Source organism: Mytilus edulis, chromosome 7 (assembly GCF_963676685.1).
Source record: "Mytilus edulis chromosome 7, xbMytEdul2.2, whole genome shotgun sequence".
NCBI lineage: Eukaryota > Metazoa > Mollusca > Bivalvia > Mytilida > Mytilidae > Mytilus > Mytilus edulis.
In genome coordinates this window covers 41,768,234-41,784,786 of record NC_092350.1, presented here as the reverse complement: position 1 = coordinate 41,784,786, position 16,553 = coordinate 41,768,234, and the positions used below count along the sequence as shown (strand labels likewise).

General features: G+C 33.2%; 2 protein-coding genes across 5 annotated transcripts; both read right to left on the bottom strand.

The window, feature by feature from the left end:
* Nucleotides 1–145: 145 nt before the first annotated feature.
* On the bottom strand, nt 146–1,517 carry LOC139481493 (acetylcholine receptor subunit alpha-like). The gene has a single exon (XM_071264868.1). The coding sequence runs from the start codon at nt 1,373–1,375 to the stop codon at nt 224–226; it is 1,152 nt and encodes a 383-aa protein (XP_071120969.1). The 5' UTR covers nt 1,376–1,517; the 3' UTR covers nt 146–223.
* Nucleotides 1,518–6,273: 4,756 nt separating this feature from the next.
* LOC139481492 (tereporin-Ca1-like) lies at nt 6,274–15,304 on the bottom strand. 4 transcript variants are annotated; one of them, XM_071264864.1, is made up of 5 exons: nt 15,111–15,304; nt 9,121–9,224; nt 8,279–8,443; nt 7,667–7,917; nt 6,274–7,082 (listed from the first exon to the last, which is right to left on the bottom strand). In XM_071264864.1, exons 2-5 carry the CDS (start codon nt 9,203–9,205, stop codon nt 6,663–6,665), a joined length of 921 nt encoding a protein of 306 aa, XP_071120965.1. In that variant the 5' UTR covers nt 9,206–9,224; nt 15,111–15,304; the 3' UTR covers nt 6,274–6,662. The 4 variants fall into 4 exon arrangements, with proteins under 4 accessions (XP_071120965.1, XP_071120968.1, XP_071120967.1 ...); XM_071264867.1 differs by having other exon boundaries at nt 14,836–15,228; XM_071264866.1 differs by lacking the exon at nt 15,111–15,304 and adding an exon at nt 12,343–12,437.
* Between the last annotated feature and the right edge of the window lie 1,249 nt (nt 15,305–16,553).

Below are 16,553 nucleotides of genomic sequence, written 5' to 3'. Positions count from 1 at the left end.
TCCAAAACTGAGTATAAAACTATAAATATCTATAAATAAAAGACAAAATAAGGTTGACAAGGGTCTCTTTTGATGCAAACATTTGTCTTGCTTTTTTTTATTTCAAGCTCAAACAATAAAAACAGATAGTAACAAGCCACAACAATTGAGAGAACATACGAATGATTCTTTGTTTTACAAATATAAGTATATTTCTTCAAATTTACAGACAATAATACAAGTATCAGTACAAAATTGAGACAAACAAAGCGACTAGCATAAACAGCTGAATACACAACGACACCAACAACATGAAAATATCTAAAGCCTTGGAAACATCAACCCAGGATACTTCAGCTAAAATGTCTATTCGTGTAGCCTCATTTTCAATGGTGTCACCTCCATTTTGTATTTTATCTTGGTCGTTTGGAAAGTATTTCCGGTGTTTCTGTGATTTACACATGACAGCTAACCGCCGGAGAAAAGTGGGAATTGAACACGTGTCGCATGTATGGAACAGTCGGAGTTGTATGATAGTAAGAAGACAAATTATACAGCTAAATATAAGGTTGCTGATTAAAAAATAACACACTCTTGACATGGTTCGTGACGTTTTTGGTAGATGACTTGATATCATCGTCATGAATACGGCTATAGCTAATAAGACTGTTATGGAAAAGGATATTCTTTCACCAGACGTCGCCGGTAACAAAAATTCGAACGAATTAAGAAAAGTAAGCAATATAATAGGAAATAAAATGTTTACAAGGTAAAATAAAGGGTTTCTATTAACGGTGATTAATACACTGAACAGCGATCCCGCGTCACCAACAATTGATGCAAATGCAGTTGTCTCATTTAGCTGCCAGATTTCATGTTCAATATAACGAGTAATGATTGCATGATTAATTTCAGAGTTCATGACAATTTCCTCTGGTAATGTCCCCACTGATATAAAATGGATTGCGCATGTCTGTTGGTCAAACGGAAAATGTGTCACGTCAACAGAACACGACGTAATTATCATATCTAATGGTGTCCAGATTGCCGTGCCATTGTTATAGTACCTAACCGTTATAAAATCTTCTCCAATTGCAGACATATCATCAAAAGCATTTCCAAGAAATAAATTAGGTTTCCAAACATCATTTTGTCCGAAAATCATTGAATTTATATTTCCATATTCTGTTTGGTTCCAAATCATTCGATTATCATGCCAAGTTACGTGTAGCGAACCAATTACAGAAAATTTCCCAGTAACTTCATCAAAATCTTTTATAGATATCAAACTGAAGCTCATATTCACCATGGTACTTGTCTTGTTGTCATGTAATGGTCGTATTATTTTATTGTAATCATTTACCAGGTCTTTATATAGTCTATTTGCCTCATCCATTAAATCACCAAATGACCTTCCAATGCAGATATAAACCAAGAACAAAATAGTTAGAATGTCAGCTGAAAGAGAAGAACAAAAGTATCATTGAAATAATGATATACATGTACAAATGTGAAACGTACCATTAAGTACACAACTGTATTCGACAGCCCACGTGGTTAAAATACTTCAGATTTGTTCTGTGATTAGAAGCAAATTCAATGTCACGTTATAGGTAGATTCGTTATTTATTGCAGCAATGGTGTCCTCGCCAATCATGGCCTATAAAGACTGGACTTATCTGTGTTACCATAAACTACAAATGCTGTAGTTTTTTTATTTCAACATGTCGGAAAAACGGTCTCATTTTTAAAATGAATAAATAACCTTTAATTTACTCGAAACAGCTTTATTTTGTTTTAGATTTTGTGCATTAAAACCAGTTCTGATCGAATCAATACTTATGTCGGGAGCTTTTTATTGCATGATAATCCGTTATTAATTCAAGAGAATGTCTCAAGCATTGGTATTCAGTGCTCAATTCTCAAGAGTGCCTCACACAAAAAAGTCAGTACTTAGGTTCAAACTTTTCGAACTTTTTTCATCTGGTTAGTTTTGTATGGACGAAGTGCACGTCTGGCGTAATCAATTTTAAATCTGGTATCTTTTGTTAGTTATTATTCGTGTGTTTCTCTGTCCTATATGTTCTCCCATTTATTTGTATTGTAGTCCTGTCATGTAATGTTGTCATTTTAATGTTATATTTAACATTGCCATAAAAGCGGGAGGTTTGGCATGCCATAAAACCAGGTTCAACCCAACCCACCATTTTTTTTCTTAAAATGTCCTGTACCAAGTCATGAAAATTGCCATTGTTATATTATAGTTCGTTTCTGTGTGTGTAACATTTTAGTGTTGTGTTTCTGTTGTGTCGTCAGTGTTCTCCTTTTATATTTGATGCGGTTCCCTCAGTTTTAGTTTGTAACCCGGATTTGTTTTTTCTCAATCGATTTATGAATTCCGAACAACGGTATTATACTACTGTTGCCTTTGTTTGTGACTCTAATATCTCTTATTAGGACTTTTTGATGTGGTTAACAGCGTTATTTTAACGCTAGGTCTTCTTTTTCCCATATCGATTTTAATATTACAGTAAACCATTACACAATCATGTTCAAGTCTGTTTCTACTTATCCAATTGTAGCAACTATTTCTGTTGTAATTTGCTAAAATTATGCCATCTCGTTCTCGATTGATTTTTCATTCAAAATGTACTTTTGTGCCGCAAGTTGTAAACAAGCGTTATTTGTCACAAAATCTTAAGCACATTGTATGAATCAAAATTGTCAATGATGCTTTTTTTTTTTTGTTCCTAGGGAATTGTTTTAATCACAAAAACAGCTCAAATGCAATAAATATTTTATTAAGCCTTTGTGTGTTTCCATTGCAAGTAGATGGTAATCTATAACGTATTAACGATAATATAATACCAAGAATGAGTTCAAAAACTTGGAGTAGACGACTGTAATCAATGTTAAAATAGAAAGTGAGAGTATTAAGCTGTTTATTGGTATCAGAACGAGGCTATGAGCTCATTGTTGAAGGTCATGTACGGTAACGTCATTTGGTCTCTGGCGATGAATCATCTCATTGACAATCATACCAAGTCTATTTTTATAGGTAGGGCCAAACAATGCCTATCGGGACTTTTTTGTACTCCTTAACAAGTCATCTGAATTCAGAGACCATAACAGATACTTAAATGTGAAGTGATAGATACCAAAGGGATACTCAAGCTCATAATCAAAAACAAACTGACAAACCCAAGTAAACTGTGATTAATCGACATTATTTTAACGATGTGTTATTGCTTTTTAAATTTTTAAGATACTAAACGTGACTTATAATTTTATTTTTTTTCCGAAAAAAATACAAATTAAATCTACCTCTTTAGTTGAAATTCGCCCAATATATTATATTGTCAAATGGCGACCTTTGTAAAAAAAATTAGCTTGTGGAAAACGATATTCTTTACTTTTAGAAAGTAATAAAAACAAAAATGTGTCCATAGTACATGGATACCCCACTCGCACTATCATTTTCTTTGTTCAGTTGACCGTGAAATTGGGGTAAAAATTCTAATTTGGCATTAAAAGATCATATCATATAGGGAACCAGTTTTATGTTGCCTGGACTTTAACTTCCTCCAAAACTACATTGACCGAAATATTTAGCCAGAATGGGGACAGCTGGATGAACGAACCGACGGACGAACAGACCAAAAAAACATAATGCTCCTCCACTATCTTAGGTTGGGCATCAAAATATATCATTTAATTTCTCACTTCGAAATGTTTTCTTTGATGATGAGGAAATGAACACTTAACAAATTTTTCACTTCTCTTGCCAACTACAAAAACCTATGCACTATTACATTTAACAAACATATTTCTTTCACTTAAATGTTGTCTTTACAATACTGTGCAATTCACTATTCAAAAAATAGTTTATGAATTTTGACGAAATGTTAAACATTCAAAATGAAATATGAAGTCCGTTTCTTATTTCTTTTTTAATACATGAACATATAAATGTGTATATATATATAATATGGTAAATAGAAATGTTTTATAGAATCACATAGGATATCAGTAAAACCTACCGTTCATGTTGAATCCTAACAGAAAATAGAAGTGTATAGAATCACATAGGATATCAGTAAAACCTACCGTTCATGTTGAATCCTAACAGAAAATAGAAGTGTATAGAATCACATAGGATATCAGTAAAACCTACCGTTCATGTTGAATCCTAACAGAAAATAGAAGTGTATAGAATCACATAGGATATCAGTAAAACCTACCGTTCATGTTGAATCCTAACAGAAAATAGAAGTGTATAGAATCACATAGGATATCAGTAAAACCTACCGTTCATGTTGAATCCTAACAGAAAATAGAAGTGTATAGAATCACATAGAATATCAGTAAAACCTACCGTTCATGTTGAATCCTAACAGAAAATAGAAGTGTATAGAATCACAGAGGATATCAGTAAAACCTACCGTTCATGTTGAAGCCTAACAGAAAATAGAAGTGTATAGAATCACATAGGATATCAGTAAAACCTACCGTTCTTGTTGAATCCTAAAAGAAAATAGAAGTGTATAGAATCACATAGGATATCAGTAAAACCTACCGTTCATGTTGAATCCTAACAGAAAATAGAAGTGTATAGAATCACATAGGATATCAGTAAAACCTACCGTTCATGTTGAATCCTAACAGAAAATAGAAGTGTATAGAATCACATAGGATATCAGTAAAACCTACCGTTCATGTTGAATCCTAACAGAAAATAGAAGTGTATAGAATCACATAGGATATCAGTAAAACCTACCGTTCATGTTGAATCCTAACAGAAAATAGAAGTGTATAGAATCACATAGGATATCAGTAAAACCTACCGTTCATGTTGAATCCTAACAGAAAATAGAAGTGTATAGAATCACATAGAATATCAGTAAAACCTACCGTTCATGTTGAATCCTAACAGAAAATAGAAGTGTATAGAATCACAGAGGATATCAGTAAAACCTACCGTTCATGTTGAAGCCTAACAGAAAATAGAAGTGTATAGAATCACATAGGATATCAGTAAAACCTACCGTTCTTGTTGAATCCTAAAAGAAAATAGAAGTGTATAGAATCACATAGGATATCAGTAAAACCTACCGTTCATGTTGAATCCTAACAGAAAATAGAAGTGTATAGAATCACATAGGATATCAGTAAAACCTACCGTTCATGTTGAATCCTAACAGAAAATAGAAGTGTATAGAATCACATAGGATATCAGTAAAACCTACCGTTCATGTTGAATCCTAACAGAAAATAGAAGTGTATAGAATCACATAGAATATCAGTAAAACCTACCGTTCATGTTGAATCCTGACAGAAAATAGAAGTGTATTATATCAATTATATTTATAATCCGGCTATTCCTTTGAGATTATTCAATGATTAATGCATTAAAATTATGAAGAAAAGAGTACTACGCCGTGACCAGTATGAACTTAATTTAGTAGATTTCTTTTTTAGCTATCTGCCTATATTTGTTTTTCCTTTGAAGTTTTAAGCATGCATTTTACAGCGACTTTCATTATTTTGTTAAATATAATGGATATGACTGGACACCATATATATGTTCCATCAAGAAAAGAGACAGTAATGGTAAAAAGAAGTAAGGTAAACAGAAAAAAGAATGTCTACCACAGAATATATAGGAAACATAACAGCGAAACAACTTTGTGTGGAAATTTGTTCCATAATGTTCCCATTGTTTTGCGTTTTCAGCAATGAAATTAGATTCTTAAAACGTTTTTATTTTTGGATGTTTGCATACGTATCGGCAGTATAAAGTAAAATCACAAATACTGAACTCCGAGGAAAATTCAAAACGGAAAGTCCTTAATCGAATGGCAAAATCAAAAGCACAAAAATATCAAACGAATGGATAACAACTGTCATATTCCTGACTTGGAACATGCATTTTCTTATGTATAAAATAGTGGATTAAACCTGGTTTTAAAGCTAGCCAAACCTCTCACTTGTATGAAAGTCGCATCAAAGTCTATACTTATCTTTATTTTTTCTGTATGGTCTGATTGTGATTGATTGGTTGTTTGGTGTTTAACGCCACTTTCAATACTATTGTGCTATTTCGTGGCAGTTAGTTTTTATTGTTGGGAAACCGGAATGCCCAGAGAGTAACACCCACCTTTGGTAGGGAATGGTTTTATTATTTAAATGTCTGTTTGGTGTGGTTTTATTTTAATAAGTCTGTCCAATGTCAACAAACTAATCATCTTGTTATAATTCATTATAAAATGATCGAATAATAAGAGAAACAAGGCATTATGATATGAAATGTATATAATTCAGCTATCTTCATAAGAGAGTTTTCCTGTTAAAAAAACGTTATAGGAAACGGAAATCAAACATAACTTTAATATTGACTACATATATGTACTTTAGATAAACCGACTACGTTTGAACTGGGAACAGTATATCTAATATATATGTACCTGGTTTGAAATTTTAGAATATCACATATTTATCTATACAACGAAAAGGAATGAATTATTGTAACTTGCAATATTGAATCATTCCAGAAATGTATAGGGAACCTCAAATTTGTATACACATTAAGATCTCAAACTGTACACTTAGTCTTGTATATTTTTCAAATACGGACGGTAATCTATTTAGAATTAGCCAATCTTTATAATATGTTTATCTAATTTTTAAACTTTGAAGCTATTGGAATTGATAGTGAAAGGGAATTGAAAGTTTGTTTGATCATTTAAACAAACTAGACAGTTAGGTTTTATGATAACTCTCACTTCCGGTTTGTGACTGTTATCCATAGTTCCGGTAACTTCAAACAGATCGTCGTCGAGCAGGACTTCACTGCTAGTAAATCTACATTTAACGCGCTCGAATATCATTAATTTATCTTCTTGTCCATAGTACATTGTCTCAAACCATGTTTTATAGTGTCTTTTGTTTCCTTTATTGGTCAAACCCAATATTAAATGATTTGAATAAAAGTCAAAATTAAATGGCGCAGACCATCCAATTACCAAACGTCTATCCGTGCCATTTATCAACCAGGATACAGTTCCAGAAGTTCCAGTTGCAGTAAAACCACATTTGTGACTAACCTAAAGTCAATAGAAAACTGGATATTAAATATTTTACGAAACAAATGCATTTATATAATACATATATATATATGATAAAAAGTATGCATACCGTTTTAAAGCACTGTTAATGAACGCTTGTACACTTTATAAAATATTGAATCAACTTATTGTAACTTCACCAGAACGATTTGACCTCCGAAAATTGAGAAAAGAGATGCTGTGATGTCAGCTGCGGAACCGTAGCTCTTATGTCCTTATGTAATTTTTTGACTATTGTAGCGCAAATAGTCAAATAATAACATAAGGACTTGAGAGCTGCGGTTTCGCGGCTACTGTGATGGTATTTTAATAGTAACGATGGAAGACATGGAAAATGGCATCTTTAACAAGGCATATGTATTGCAACACTTTATCAGATTGGTGTTCGTGTTATTTGTTTGCATATTATTATTTATAAAAGATAAATTTTGAAAATACAGATTTGGTAAACTTTTTTTAACAGTGACATATTATGCGGAGACATGTCAAACATTTACATGCATATACTAAATTCTGTACATGTATATTTTGTTTCTATATTCATTATCATGTATATCGTATACCATTGCTTCTCGAGTTGCAGGTTGAATATTTGTAGCTGGAGATGATAAATATCCCCATTCGAGAGTCGTGTTCGGGTTCGTTAAGGGAAACTTTGTCCAGTTCTCAACTTGTATTCCACAAACAACCATGTAGCCAATATCCATCAAATGTGTAAGGTTTGATCGTAGTAAAGACGGGCCGGATGTGACAGCAGATTCTACCACCTTGGACCATTCTGTCCAATCACAAAATCCTGTCAGTGGATGAAATCCTGAAGAAAAAAAAATTAAAAATCTATGTCTATGCAAACATGCAAACAACAGTTTACAAGATATTACATAGAAAATAAACATTGAGCAACTACAATTCAAACAAAAAGCCGGTAATGAATCTAGATGTCTCCAAATGGTAAGCAGTTCCCGAATCACTAATGGCACCAGTCGTGCTGCTCATGGTAAGTTTTGACATGCGACTAGTCTTGATTTTTCATAAGATGCATGGTACCATATTGGACTTTACATTTTTTTTTTAAAGCAAAGCAAAGGTATAGAATGTCATCAAGCTGTCCGATTAAATATTTCACAAAACACCCGTAACCTTAAGAGTTAATTTGTTATTCAGATGATTGTTACCTTCAATGAGTCCATCTTGATCTGTGACCACGAAAACACCAGAAGGAGGGTCCAGAGTTGCGGCAGGTGGCATTACAACTGTGTTATTCTCTCGATTTAACATGAAAGGAATTTTATCTTTGTTGTCAATGTAATATATTTCTTGCATACCTGGAAACGCATTTTCTGAAATCGATTGAGGAAGCGGCATCTCTTAAAATATTGAATTAACTTCCACAAGTATATAATGATTAATTATTATTATTAAAATATAAACATATATGTAAATTGTATTTTGTTTGTTTGACAGTAAATGATATCATGTATTTTCTTTAGTAAGATGAATATTATTCAGTATTCAACATCACCGGAATTAATGCACAAGGCTATGAAATGTGTATCCCCTTTTCCACATGGTATTTAGCAGAACGTGTTTGCCGTATTGCTCTATAAAATATGTTCTTATTCTGAATATATATGAAATATTTGACACTGAACCTTATGAAAGCATCAATCAATCAATTATTATAGATTCTGGTCATATGACGCTTATTGGTTATAATTTACTGTAAATGGTGGTCATCAAGTTCATTTGCATTATCACTTACGAAAAATGCTTTGAAATTCTGTAAAATGGAATTTGTTTGCGATTTTCATACAAGTGAGAGGTTTAGCTAGCTATAAAACTAGGTTTAATCCACCGTTTTCTGCATACGAAAATGCATGTACCAAGTCAAGAATATGACAGTTCTTATCTATTCTTTTAATGTGTTCGAGTTTTTGATTTTGCCATTTAATAATGGACTTTCCGTTTCGAATTTTCCTTGGAGTTCAGTATTTTTGTTATTTTACTATTTACATACCAATAGAATCCAGATCAAATTTGTTCAATGGTAGCTTTACAACCTTTCCTCTACAGTTCTGTATAGTAACATAATTGTTGTCCATTGTTCAAGGCATTTTCATTCTGCAAGTAAACAAATTATTGATTTTCTGTGTTGTTTGATTACGTCTCATGGAATTATACTATACATATCCTTTTATTCATAGGAAAGATGTAAACTCTTGATTTTCTTTCAACTTATACGCACATTCCTGTGCGTAGGAAATCCAAACGTCAGACATGTTAACATAAATAATAGTACACAAACTATCCCAAGAAAATGCTACTATGTGTTATAGTTACAAATTGAATGCATTTGGTCTTATACAATCCTGCTCCTCGGTATAGCTGCAATCAGGGTCATCGAGATGGTCATTGTTATTTTTTGGTATTGTCAATGAGTTAAATTCTGCAATTTATACTTTAGCCTTTTGATAAGCACCACATCCTCAAAACAGAATTATATGTATGCATAATATATTAACCTTATTACAAAGTCCAGGTCTTTAACAATACATGTTATAGCTATTGTTAAATATACTGGCCATCACAGACTTATCTGCTGGCATTGATAAAATGTGACATAGAGGAAAGTTCCTTGTTACACATTTTTCTTTGCCGATAAACAAATATTCGTGCTAGTTAATAACTTCATAAGAAAAATCAGAACGATAATTCTAAAAATATCTACCAAGAACCCATATATGGTCTAACTTGCATAAAACTATGTTGTTGTTCCAACAAACAAAGCCCGAAACCATATATCTGTGTTTGTATATGTATATATATAAGGATGTATAAAATGTTTGATCATGAATTTAATGGAACATAGCCACAATATTGAATTGCTTAGATATATATATATATATGAATAATTTTTTCCCAGTTTAAAGTCATAAGAAAACTCAAATTAAAAAAAAATATGCATATGTTTTTTTATAACTAAATGGATAGTTTACAACTTATTTACATATACTTTTTTCTGGGGAAAATTCTTTAATCTGTCCACTTTTAAAAAAAGTCAGTTACTTAGTTTTAATTGCTTGCTTCCAGGAAGCAATTCGCCGACATATTTTCCGTATGCATAGTGACCTGAGCGTGACCCTTCTCGTAAAAATCCGGTGATCGCAATACGCATGGATCTTTCATTAAAATAAACAATTATCTGATTATAAATGTTAAACACGTGCTCAAAACTCATGCGTTTTGTTATTTGTTTACTATAAGGTGACAATCGGTAAACTTCGGCTTCAAAACACGGCATTTAATGAGTAGCCATATTTGTTAAATCATAACACACAGAGAGAAAAAAAAATACGATTAAACGATATATTTGCGTAAAAAATGATAAAATCGTGCACAGAGGACTAAGTTTATGGTATCCTACCGTAGTCTTAAATCGTTCATCTTGTCAGTTCGTTAGGTATTTGTGTTTGAACTTAACACACAGGGAAACTACGCATTGAATACGTTTTTTCTGCACTTTTGAATAAAAAAAATATTACTTAAGGTTTTCATTTTTGTTCTCAATTATTGCTAAAAAAATGCCAATGTTTCTAATGCCCGTTTCAATCCCGACTTCTGAATGTCTAAAAACATTCTAGACGTGACTTCACAAAATCCCACTTCCGTCCTCCATTGCTTTGGTACATTCCATTCAGCGTCATCAATCTTGTGGCAGGCAATACTGGTCAAGCAAATCGTATTTTTAGGAATTTTAAAATGACATGATCCTTACGTCTTTCGTGATTTTTTTCCGTGAAAAAAAGCCCAACCAAAATGAGAGGAAAACTATATGAAAAAACGATGTACATGCCATTATTTTGTACAAGAATATAGAGTAGGTTAATAAAAAACAATATACATTTATTTTTCATGGATTTTTTTTATTATTCATAATAAAAAGATCGATTTTCTAACCATCACGACTGTAGGTAAATATTCATTCAAAATTCCATTAATGTCGAAAGGAACGTAAAAAAATGAGGTTTCCTGTTGAATAAAACCCCAAATTATTGCAAACTATTTTAAAGCAATATCCCACAAAGAAATAACGTAACTGCCGTAGACTGAAAAATCCCCTAATTGACAGTAGAGTAATTTGATTGGGTATAACGATTTGTCATCACGTGATTTTGACGCCATTGAAATTTGATAGTAAACAAACAAGGTTAGGGAGCTTGCGAGTGTCTAATCCTGCCTTTTTTTTTTTAACTCAAAACTCCTGTCCTACCTATTTTTTTCAAATTTCATCCTAGCCCCCCCCCCCCTAAAAATTAAATGGTAGCTCCCTTAGAAGGTTCAGTATAGGACAGCATCGTACATTGAGTTACTGAGAAACAATTATGAGTTACCAAGCTTGACAATGCATGGTAATAAAAAATGAAAGCTAAGTCTACAGAAAAAATAAATCAAAAAATAGCCTTAGGAAAACGACTTATCAACACACCTGGATATATACATGCATTGGTTCAAGAATTGGATAAACATTATTTTTCACAACTCACTCGTTTCATATGACTTTAATCATTAAAATATAATCGAAAATAAAACAGCTCCTACCTCAAAAACGCCGTGTTAGTGTGATTCTATCCGAATCGTAGAAGTAACGTTATAAAATTCAGTGCGGTAGTTTTCATCTCTATGACGTCAATTTTAGTCATGGCGTTTTATATGCGGTTAAATGCTTCTTGAAGATTCGCGGATTTTTTCTTAATTCAAGTTTATAATTTTATTCCAGCTCTGATGTGTTATTTCGTTTTGTTATGCATTCTAATCGAAATAACTACTAGTATAAGGTTGAAGAGTTGCCGCCGTCAAATTTGATTTGATGTTATGCAATATCCGCTTACTTATCATGTTTATGGCTACACCTTGTTACTAAAACAACATTTGCGACCATCAAATCATCAATTGATGGCGAACTTGAATGATTCAGCGCCCTCTATCGCTCAGTATTCTCTCGTAACGATCGATAGTTAGTCGGAATATAAAACTTGATAAGTCAAGTCAATTGACGGCGGTTACTCTTCAACTATACTATAATGTTCTTCCTTCATTGAAAATCCACCTGAAACCCAAGTATATACTTTCAGTACTTATATGACATCGTGTATGAAAGTTGGGAACGTGTTAAAAAGACAACAGCCCAACAAAAGAGCAGAAAACAGGATAAAAAAGAAAACATAAAAAGGGTACTTACTAAAAACAAAATCCTGAACAGTTATAGGTCGGTGTCATTGTGCTATATGGAATTCACCAAAGAACTTGATGTTCCCGCACTTTTACGGATTCCTGCTAAATCATATAAATGTCCAAGTGACAAAAAAATTTCAAGGTTTAAAATTAATAACACAAATCAAAACCAGACTCAAAAGTACATTCATATTTTGTTTTAGAAAGGAACAAATCATATTAGGTATAATAAAAAAAAAAACACTGAAGAAGCAAAATATTTTCGAAAACTGGCATCATCAGGATGGTTTTTTTATCAACCACATACTTGTTGCGTTTGGTGGATATTTTTTTTTCAACATGCAGTCGAGATTCCAATGGAAACTAACTGTGCTCCTCTTATATATCACCAGCTTGCTCCTTTCGTTTTATAAGGCAGCCTTAATAGCGGTACATGTCCTTACCAAGAGAATAATAAACAGCTGCGCCATGAGCGCATGATACGCCCGACGTCTTGTGTGAAAGTTTTATGCAATAATCATAAATAGTTTCTGAGGAAGTTTTAAGCAATAACCATTTATTGTTTTTGAGACATGGCGGGACATGTGAAACCCCCCCAACCTGTTTTTTTTTTACAAATATCACTAAAATAAAATTTTGAATCAAACCAAAAAGTATACAGATCTTTAAATTAGTATAACAAAGAAGTGTGTACAGTTTCAAGCAATAATCATAAATTGTTTTTGAGATACGGCGCGACATGTAAAAAAAACCCTCCCCTTTTTTACAAAATACTCAATAACTCAAAAATAAAATTTTGAGTCATCACCAAAAAGTATACAGATCTTTAAATTAATATAACAAAGAAGTGTGTAAAGTTTTAAGCAATAATCATAAATTGTTTTTGAGATACGGCACGACATGTAAAAAAACCCTCCCCCTTTTTTACAAAATACTCAATAACTCAAAAATGAAATTTTGAATCATCACCAAAAAGTATACAGATCTTTAGATTAATATAACAAAGAAGTGTGTAAAGTTTTAACCAATAATCATAAATCGTTTTTGAGATACGGCGCGACATGTAAAAAAAACCTCCCCCTTTTTTACAAAATACTCAAAAACTCAAAAATGAAATTTTGAATCATCACCAAAAAGTATACAGATATTAAGATTAATATAACTAAGAAGTGTGTAAAGTTTTAAGCAATAATCAAGAAACGTTTTTGAGATACGGTGCGACATGTGAAAAAAAACACACCCCTGTTTTAGTTACAAAGTGCCGTAACTCAAAAAGTTTAAATCTTATTTTCACCAAAAAGTATACAGATCATTTGACCATCATAAGAAACAACTATATTAAGTTTCAGGAAATTTGGATAAGTCGTTCTCAAGTTACAGTGCGACATGTTTACGCCGGACAGACGGACAGACGGACGGACGGACGGACGGACGGACGGACGGACGGACGGACGGACGGACGGACGGACGGACGGACGGACGGACGGACGGACGGACGGACGGACGGACGGACGGACAGACAGACGGACGGACACCGGACATTTGTATACCATAATACGTCCCGTCAAAATTTTGACGGGCGTATAAAAACCAGTAATATATATATTCTCAGAAATTGCGTATCCTAAAGGTTAATGACTTTGTTAATGTCATATGGACAAGATGCGTTTTGCGATATATATGCAATGGTATGAAGCCTCATCATCGACCATAATCTATCATACTACTTATTAAAAGGAAGAGACCGATTCCATTTAGCTGCAACTCCTCTGACCATACGAAGCCGGAATTATTAGTAATAGGATGTATAAATGTAGTATTTTGTACTTCATAAAGTTGTCTTAGAATCATTATTTTTTCCATACAAAACGCCAATTTATGAGAAAGTATCCAAATTCGCGCATGGTCAGTCGTGGTCCACCAAATGTATTTAAAACTCTTTGTTTCAACACTTGCCCAATTGTACCACAATTTCGTTAGCATCTTCTAGTATATAGAATGAAATTCAAAACAGTGTGGCTGTGGCCATTGATTGACACATTAAATTCATCCATTGACTGGGACAATTTAGGTGAACGTTTGTATGTAACGACCACTGATCACTATGTACTTTTTAAAGACACTTAAACTATGGGGTCACCAAAGGTTCTCAACACCTCAATAAAGTAATTCGAAAAAATTAATCAGAAATAACACGATGTTTTGATTTATACCAATTATATAAATCAAAACATAAAGGTTATTCCTGATTATTTTTTCGAATTACTTTATAATTAAAGGCGTTAAGAAACCTTTGGTGACCCCACAGTTTAAATGTCTATCGTAGGTACGTCGTGAACAGTGGTCGTTACAGACAAACGTTCACGTAAATTGTCCCAGTCAATGGATGAATTTAATGTGTCAATCAATGGCCACAGCCACACTGTTTTGAATTTCATACTAAATGTTAACATCAATATCTAGACGTATGGAACTTCGTATCGAAACAATAAATGCTTACCCCTTCTGAAGCATGTGAATTGATCCACATATTTGGTGGTTTTCTGTATCGCCGATTATACTTCGCCTTGTTTGATGTTCGTTTTGTTTGCCTTTCTTCGACTTACTGTTTTATAGCCTCTTTTCTTATTCACGTGTTCCTTCGTGTCAATTAAAAAGTAAAAGTCAATTTTGATTGTAGATAAAATGTCGGTGTTCTGTTTATTTCGTACTATTATTTTGAAGAGAAAAATAGCGGTTTCGAATGCAAGATCTTGTCAAAGGTTATGGCCTTACCTTTTGCTGTGTCGCATCTATTGATGGCAAAACAAAATGTCAGTTGAGCTTACTGGCCATCCCATGTGCATGTAATGGCGTATAGATATAAATAAACAAAAAAATATCCGAAGAAGGAAGTAAAACGTAATTGATGATGTGTAAAAATGATAATAAATAGTTATATAGATCACGTGATAAGTATCCACGGGAAATATAATCACTCTACTTGACATAATTTCTCTTAATAAACCAAGATTCAATTAAAAATGTATGATATTAGTATAGATTTTTGTTTTAAACAAACCCAATTTCAATCATATTTGATTCATTTTAGATAACAGTTGTTATAAATGTTTAAAAAGAAAGAACACTTAAGACTGAACCCCACCAACACAAACCCAACAAAACCGGTGGTGATCTCAGGTGCTGTGGAAAGGTAAAAGGAAAACTGCTGAACTCCAAGGAAAAATCAGAAGCTCACACACATTAAAAGAGTGGGGAAAAATATATCTAACTTGGTACAGGCATAAACCTGGACTAACAGATAGCTACACCTCTCACTTGTTTGGCAGTCGCATATAATTTCCTTATATTGACAACAATTGTGAGCTAAAAAGAAAAAAACGGCATAATATGTTAAATAGTAAAACAATGGGGTACATCGGTCAACATTGTGTTTTAGTCTCGATTACAATAAAACAATTTTTAGCAAAGAAAAAGTAATGGCATATAGACACTCTTTAGACAAAGTACATAAGCAAAAACGAAAGACAAGAATACAAAAAATGACCATAGCACAAGAACACAATGGCAGGATGTATAAATACCGAGCCACGAAAAATGCATATTAATGAAATGCAGATCCTCAACATGTGGCACCCGTCCATGTTGCTCGCGTAATTCAAACCAGGGGATTAGTCTAAATCGGTAGGTTATTTTCGAGGAAAGAAGACTGCATTTTGATTACAACTATTGCATGAAAAATATCCGCCGTCAGCAGTAAAACTTTAACAGACAACTAATTCGTGATGGTGTCCGTAAAAGTTTTTGAGGATCTCATTCTTCTTCAAGCAAGTCACTCGAGGAGAGATCGAGAATTAGTCGAGTAGCGGTCGAATTGATCGAGGAAGGATCGTGTAGAGATCGAGTTTGGTCGGAATACAAAAAATTTACCGATCAGTACTCGATCATTTCGACCTTTGCTCGACTATTTGTCCGATCATTTCCAGATTAAATCGACCAATGCCCGATCGCTTCCAGATCACTGCGACTTCTATATTTATTTTATCCCAGACCAACTCGGCCAATAACCGACCATCCGCGACCACATTCGACCAATTTTCGATCTCTACTCAGCCATACACGAGAACACATGACTTCTACACGATTCTGTAAAGGTGTGCGCAGATCTGATAAACTCTCATCACTCTACCTCCGCAAAAAAAATATTGGCAACATTAT

What these genes read in the sequence shown, in the direction of transcription:
- LOC139481493 (XM_071264868.1), bottom strand. Translation starts at nt 1,375, where the DNA reads ATGGATGAGGCAAATAGACTATATAAAGACCTGGTAAATGATTACAAT.
- LOC139481492 (XM_071264864.1), bottom strand. Translation starts at nt 9,205, where the DNA reads ATGGACAACAATTATGTTACTATACAGAACTGTAGAGGAAAGGTTGTA. An exon ending in ATTTGATCTGGATTCTATTG is followed by an intron (nt 8,444 to 9,120) that starts GTATGTAAATAG and finishes AATCGATTTCAG; the next exon opens with AAAATGCGTTTCCAGGTATG. An exon ending in CTGCAACTCGAGAAGCAATG is followed by an intron (nt 7,083 to 7,666) that starts GTATACGATATA and finishes TATTGACTTTAG; the next exon opens with GTTAGTCACAAATGTGGTTT.